General features: G+C 38.7%; 1 protein-coding gene across 1 annotated transcript; it reads left to right on the top strand.

Annotated features, from left to right (window-relative positions):
• The first annotated feature begins 4,929 nt into the window (after positions 1–4,929).
• LOC107785486 (zinc finger CCCH domain-containing protein 20-like) lies at positions 4,930–6,461 on the top strand. The gene has a single exon (XM_016606810.2). It carries the CDS (start codon positions 5,003–5,005, stop codon positions 6,062–6,064), a length of 1,062 nt encoding a protein of 353 aa, XP_016462296.1. The 5' UTR covers positions 4,930–5,002; the 3' UTR covers positions 6,065–6,461.
• Positions 6,462–7,821: the final 1,360 nt, after the last annotated feature.

Genomic DNA, 7,821 nt, shown 5'->3' with positions numbered 1-7,821 from the left:
TTATGACTTAACTGTTAGGTTTGGGGAATATGTTCATTATATAAAGGATTCATTCCAGAAGAATTTTAAGATGTTATTTATTATTGTTGTTCTTCCGTAAATATTAGGCTTACCCAGTCCTTAAGACTAGGTGTCGTCACGAAACCCAATGGAGGGGAAATTGGGTCGTGACAAGTTGGAATCAGAGCTCTAGGTTCATAGGTGCTACGAGTCATAAGCGAAATTAGTAGAGTCTTGTGGATTGGTACGAAGATGTCTATACTTGTATTCTAGAGGCTACAGAACTATTACGACAATCTCATTTCTTTCATTCCTATCGTGCGGGCTTATTGATCTCGGTGTCTGAACTATTATCATTCCATTCTCTCACAGATGGTGAGGACATACGCTGCAGTTACCAATGATACTGCTCCCGGAGCAGGGGTCGCTGGAGTCAGAGATAGAGGCCGACGAGGAGAACGTGCCACAGCTAGAGCACCTACTAGAGCAGCTGTTGAGGAGCCGCTAGTAGCTCCAGTTGGGGGGCAGGTACCGGAGGCGCATGTTGTTACCCCCGGACTTTAGGAGACCTTAGCACACTTCTTGAGCATGTTTGGTACATTGGATCAGGCGGGGTAAATTTCGGTTGCACCATCTACTTCACAGACCGGGGGAGGGGCTCAGACTCCCGTTACGCACACTCTAGAGCAGCAAGTTCATGTTGGTCAGGTTCCAGGCATCCGGGTGGCGTAGCCTGTGGTTCCAGCTCAGCCCGTAGTTAGGGCAGCAGCATCTGAAGAAGAGCAGCTTAGGCTTGAGAGGTACAAAAAGTATGACCCTCCTACATTCAGTGGTTTGGCTTCAGAGAGTGCACAGGGTTTTCTAGAGGAGTTTCATCTCATTCTCCGCACTATGGGTATTGTTGAGTTGAGTGGAGTTGCTTTTACTACGTTCCAGCTTAGGGGAGTGGCTTATCAGTGATGGCCGGCATATGAGTTGGGTAGCCCGGCCGAGTCAGTTTCACTTACATGGGTTCAGTTTTTAGAGATGTTCATGAGAGAGTATGTACCTCAGTCCCTTCGGGATGCATTGCACGTGGAGTTTGAGCAGTTGTGCCAGGGCACTATATCAGTATCAGAGTACGCCATCAGATTCAGTGATTTGGCTAGACATGCGCTGACTTTGATTTCTACTATTCGGGAGAGGGTCCCCCAGTTTATTAAGGGACTCCATCCCAGCATCAGGACTAGCATGGCCCGGGAGTTGGAGATAGATATTTTGTATCAACAGACCGTGAGCATTGCTAGGAGGGTGGAGGGCATGGTGGCTCGAGGAGAGAGAGGGCAGAAGATGCTAGGAGAGAGAGGACAGGCGGGGCCATGAGAGAGAGGGCAGGCGAGATCAAGAGAGAGAGTTTGAGGAGGCGAGGAGACCTCGTAGAACGGGGAGATCTGCTGGTCCTTTTTTTAGAGGCAGGGTGCAACATGGTAGAGGTTTTGTGGGTCAGCCGGTTCAATTCGCGCTTCAGGCTTCGTGATTCAAGTGTTCATGGGTCTCAGAGTACCCGTACCGCACAGTTCCCATAGCCACATCAGCAGCGAGGTTGCTTCGAGTGTGGAGATATTAGCCATATGGTGAGATATTGTCCCAAACTTCGGGCCGATATGCCACAACGAGGTATTCAGGTGAGTAGAGGGCGTCCAAGAGAGGGAGGCCCGACCCGTTGATGTGTTTCGCATAGTAGGCTTGAGGCCGCTGCACCAGATGATGTCATTCAGATATGCTTTCGATTTGTTATAGAGAAGCACCATCCGTAGTTCATTACAGTTCTGCTTATCGGAGTGAGTTCCCCTATCTATTGCTCCACTTATGAGTGTGTTTCATGATTAGCACTCTGTTTATGTGATTACCCTTTTGGGAGGTTCTATGAGTGAAAGTCGTGCCTATCGTCTGTTTCTAGGCCTTGTTGAGAGTCATGAGACTAGTAGTAAATTCCTGTTGTCCTTTTCGGTAGGCTTGATGTGATTTATGAGTATTTTTGGCTACGAGACGTGATGTTTATGCTCCATCAGTGTGGGAGCCAGCACTTGTTGTAAATTGAGACAGAATTGATCTAGTGAGAGTTTTCAGATGGTTTGATGTGTACCCTGCTTGTGATTCAGAGTTGAGGGCGGGACCCTCGTGATTTCATGTGATTTGATGTGTTGAGACCGGGCTGTGTACCGCGGTGGGAGTTATATCAGTATGAGATCCTTGTGATTCTTTTATATGCTTTAATTCTTTTTTGTTAGATTGTTTTGTAGATTAGTATTGATAGAAAAATTTGTGCTTGTCGGGCTTGTTTAATCGTTCCCTTATGTGTTTCCCCTTCTATATTTAGTCATTTTCGTTCTGTGCGTCTTGAGTTTAGCTTGTGGGGTGTGTGCCCGTTGGTATTGCTTTGTATTGCGTGAATATGATGTGGTTTACAAATGATCAGACTCCCCTTTATATATTAGGGGAGCACTACTCTAGATACAATTCTATATGAGGTAAGTAATCCCATGATTGGCTAATTAATCGGCATCTTCTTGATACGTGCTGGGATTTGCGCCGTGATCCTCGTCCGATTGCAGATATTTTGACTTTCCGTTATTGGCTCGGTAAGCTTCCTTCGATCACTATCTTGTTCGGTCTCGATCTTGGTCGATCTCGATCTTGATCGGTCTCAGGACCACGAGCTCGACAACCTAACTTTGCATCATGGTTCAAAATAACTCGAGGTTAAACCTAAGCCTATCATATTCTGATCTCGATTAGTCATATAAAAGACAAACCCGATATTGACCGATATCCCACGAAGTGACTATCTGAAAAGTCTTAGGTGTGCGTATAAGGTAAACTAATGAGTTCGAAAATATTCTGGATTCGGTATTAATTCCTGGACAGTTACGAATTCAAAGTTCTACACTAAACATCATAAGAAGCTCTTACTCCTTTATTGTTTACATATTATTCTCATCACAGAGATCTATTTATATGAAGTTTGAAATATACTTGCGGCCTAATTTTATTGATTAATTATTTTAGTCTACTAATCAAATTTTAGATTAAACAGTATATTCATCGTTTCTGTAAAAAAAAGAATAACAAATATATTGCTTTAAATTAATTTCCAACCAAAATTTGATTTCATCTTGCTAGGATTGCTATAATTGATTTTTTAGATGGTTATAATTCTTTCTTTCGTGTTCTATTCACCGTGCAGAAAAATTAACTACAGGGACGGATTCATGATTTAAGCTTTTCGGATGAAATCTTTAAGATTTCCAGTATTAAACTTTTAAAAAAATTATAGGTTCATCATTACTTTTCTACAATTTTAATAGAGTTTTACACGTAAATTTATGCTTCTCATCGAAAATATTGAGTTCAGATAGATTCGACACCAAAATATTGAATCAACCATATGATGTCTATAAATGAAAAAAAATACAACTCAGATGTTCTTACAAATTAATTAATGTATGATATATGTCTTCTTATTTTTTATTACTTAATCAAGATTACTTAATAGTATATCTTTTACCTCAATTTTCATTTGATTTAATATAAATATAGAATAGAGATGGAGTATTAATATTTTTTCTTGCTCAATTAAGGGCATCTGTCTCCCAAGGTGAAACCAGGCGCAAGTGTAGCGCCATATGGTGCAAAAATTAAATGCAAAGAGGGTACAGTCATAAAGTCGGATAAGGATTCATGTATGGTGGCTTGCAATTGTCAATTTCGCGTCCTTTGGTCGCAAAGGGCCATTTAATTTAGGGCACCAATAACTTCAACCCAAAGCACGTCTACTTCAATATGTAGGTTGACAATTTATCCCAAATATTGAAGGAAGTTTGTTGTTAGCCATCAAGTTTGATTTTTAACTTGGCTTTAAAAAAAAAAATTAATAATAATAATAAGGTTTTGTGTTCTGATCATCCATTTCGTTCATTGCAAACTTCAGTTTAATGGAAGGAGTGGCAACAAAATAATGCACTCTATCTCATTTAGTTTGCGAAAATCTAATTTTTTTATCCGTTCTAAAAAAATAATTTCTATTAAATTTAAATAAATATAAATTTTGAATTCTTCCCTCAATTAAAAACTTCAATAGTAATATAAATGTTCTGGCACATTTAATACCACTTTTAAAAAATAATTATAGCCGCACAAATATTATGGCTTATTAAGGACCACAAATCTTTAAAATCTTTATTTTTTTCTTAAATTTTATACTCAGTCAAATATGCTATAACATAAATTTGAATAAAAGGAGTATCTATTTTTTAAGTCTAATTTAATATTAATAATTTTATTTTAATATATTTAGTTACGAATATAATTACCAATCCGGTACATGAAAATATTATTCAAATTAATATTTGTATAGAATGTTGTAACATAAACAATGTATCGCATTGTACATGTGAAAATATTATTCAACTTAATATTTGTATATAATTTTGTAATATAAAATGTGTTATCTCATTTACGTCATATGATATGAGTGCTTATTGTGTTTTTTTCTCTTCCTTTTACACATACGAACACTTTGTTGATCAAAAGAGAACATTGTAGGTACTAGGTCGTGGATGTAAATAATTTGAAGTGTGGCGATACATTGTATCCTTTTTGTAAATGTTACAAAAAGGGGAAAAAAAGTTTAAGTAATAAATTTAATTGGATAAATAGTTAAAAATAGGTGGTAGAAATGCAAACCTGTCCTTGTATATCGATACCACACTATCGTGGACCTCGTAATCTGCGTCAAATGAGATGCTATCTAAATTTACTGCTTGTTTGCCCTAGTAGAGTTAGTAGAAGATAGTGGGACAGTGTAAACTGAGGATATTTTAACCTAACCATAGTTAACTCAACCTTTTAACCATGGTTAATATAGCAGTTTATAAGGCTGCAACCATCAGCTTCTTTGGAAGCATGGTGAGGAGAAGCAGTAAAGAGAGACACTATTGTTCTATACACGAAGCTCTAAAAAATGATGATGATCGGAAGATCACCTCACTCACATCCGACCGTCCAAGTCCCTCCTTGGGACGTTATGGATGATCCAACGGTTGATGTTTATTCCCCATTTTCCGTTACACCCAACAACTACTCCACTAGTCCTGATTCTGGTTTTGACGCCTTAACGGCGTTGCAGCGTTACCTGCCGTCGAATGCTAACGACGTCTTGCTCGATTCTGACGGCTTGGACATTCCCGTGGACGCTTTCTCATGCGATAATTTCCGCATGTATGAGTTCAAAGTGAGGAAGTGTGCACGTGGAAGGTCACATGACTGGACGGAATGTCCGTACGCTCATCCCGGCGAAAAGGCTCGCCGTCGGGATCCTCGGAAGTATCATTACTCCGGCACTGCTTGTCCGGATTTTCGTAAAGGTCTGTGTAAGAAAGGCGATGCATGTGAGTACGCGCACGGCGTATTCGAGTGTTGGCTTCACCCTGCTCGATATCGTACGCAGCCTTGTAAGGACGGGACCCACTGTCGCCGGCGCGTGTGCTTCTTTGCTCACACGCCGGAGCAACTGCGTGTTCTCCCTCAGAACAGTCCGCGAAGCCATGCTGCCGAGTCTTGTGACTCGTTCGATGGATCGCCGAGTCGACTCGGCTTTGACTCGTTTTCATCATCTCCCCCGTTTGACTCGCCTCCGATGACCCCGAGTGGATCACTGAGTCTCAACTCGGTTAACGGACTCGCTGAGTCGATGCGTAATATGCAGATTGGAATGGTTAGGGGTATGAGTAGCAGCCCTACATGGGGATTGCAAATGGGTTCTCCCGGGTTCGGTTCACCACGGAGCCCATCAACACTCCGACCCGGATTCATGAGCCTTCCAACAACTCCGACCCGAAAACCGACCCTCTCTGGACTGGCTGTGTTCGACCAGTGGGAGAAGACTTACGAAGAGGAGCCAGCGATGGAAAGGGTAGAATCTGGAAAGGATCTCCGAGCCAGAATTTATGCGAAACTCAGCATGGAAAACTCGCTTGACTCGGGTTCTCCAGATGTTGGATGGGTGTCAGAACTTGTGAAATGATACGGATCCGGGTTCGGTTTCGGGTTATGATTCGTTTTTTGCTGGTAATGGTTTTATTGGATCTGCGGCTTCTGACTTGTAAATACCTGCTGCTGCTTATTACTGAAGATTATTGGTGTAAATAGCCTGTTTCGGCTGCAGAGATTAGCCTTTTAATCTCTATTTTGTGTTTTGCTTATTTGGGTATTTTTATTAGGTCAGAAAACTGAAAAAAGAAAAGAGGATTAGGAGTTTGAATATTTTGTATATAAGAAAAAGATCTAAGAACAAGGGATCTTTCTTTATTGCAGGAGCTGCAGATGTATATGATTATCGATTTTGTATTCTCATGTCAGTCATTTTTTTGCTAATGTTTAAAGCTTTTTTGGTATATTGAAAGTTTATTGATTTGAGTAAAGTTTCTAACTTTAATTACAAAATGGAGTACCATGTTTGTTGAGTTGAAAATTGTTTATTTTTGGGGAAATTATTTTCCATATCAATGGCCTATAAATCTTGAATTTAGTGTGGGGAGATAATCTTGAATCAATGTATCCAATCATGAAATTGAAAAGTTGGGTTTTGTTCTTGAGTGGAAATGGACCACAATGCCAGCTTGATTGATGAAATTTTCATAAAATAAGTATAAAAATCTTTATCCCACTAGGCTGATTGTATTTGGTTCATGATTTTGTGTATCACTTTGTGCAGTGGTGGCTTTGCTTTGAAGAAGCAAAGGCCATACTGGTGGGCTGGTTCAATTCTGTGTCAATTTTGTCAATTTTGTTTTGAAGAAGCAAAGGCCAAGAAAAATCATATGATAATGCATAGGAGGATAACTTATGATGTGATTGCTATTTTGTCATTGATAGAGCAGTTCCTCTTTTTTGGTTTACATGTTTATTTATATTAATGTCTTTTTCGTGGTGTTGAAATTTGGTGCTACATGATTTTTTTTTAAAACTCCAATTGTTATTTTCTACTGCTGTTAAAATTTATAATTTGGCGATTAAGCCAAAGTTATTAATAGTGACGCCTCACATAAGTACCACAAAGTCATCCTAATTGTTAATGGAGATATATTAATTTATTCTCACCCTAACAATACGAGCTAAACTACATAAATATATGGATGCTTATCCAAGTAAAACCCAATAAGAAAAACATAAATATTGCAAAACGGAGAGGTAGATATAGTTAAACCTCTCTATAGCAGCCACGATCTATACCTCTCTATAGCATACTTCCTCTATTTCAATGAAGCGCATATATATTATGTGGGTATAAATCATTGTATAAAAGTAAATTATTTTCAAATAGGAAAAAAGGTCATTTTTTTTGCACGGATTAAAAAAGAAATAAGTTTCACGTAAAGTGAAACGGAGGAAGTATATAACAAGAATAACGTAAATATAGCAAAATTAAAAGGTAGTAAATATAGTTAAACCTCTCTATATTAATATTGATCTATAATAATAACTACATTTTCTTTGAAATTAAAATTTTATATTACGTTATAATATATATTTTTTATAACTAATACTTTACTAAAGTAGCTATAAAATATATCAAAGTAATAAAGGATTTGATTATATATTTATTTGTTCGAAGAGAGATTAGGAGGATGACGTGGATGCTTGAAGTGACAAAGCCGTCCTTATCCTTTATTTAGCGATCACATCTTAAGTGTCATTTTGTATACTAGTAGTATGCTATTTATTTTATATCCTTGATTATCACGCCCTCTCTCGTTACCACTAAAAAGATTGTACTTTGTA

This window comes from Nicotiana tabacum, chromosome 1 (assembly GCF_000715075.1).
Source record: "Nicotiana tabacum cultivar K326 chromosome 1, ASM71507v2, whole genome shotgun sequence".
Taxonomy (NCBI): Eukaryota; Viridiplantae; Streptophyta; class Magnoliopsida; order Solanales; family Solanaceae; genus Nicotiana; species Nicotiana tabacum.
Note: the sequence above shows the minus strand (reverse complement) of the source record. Positions and strands in the feature narration are given on the sequence as shown.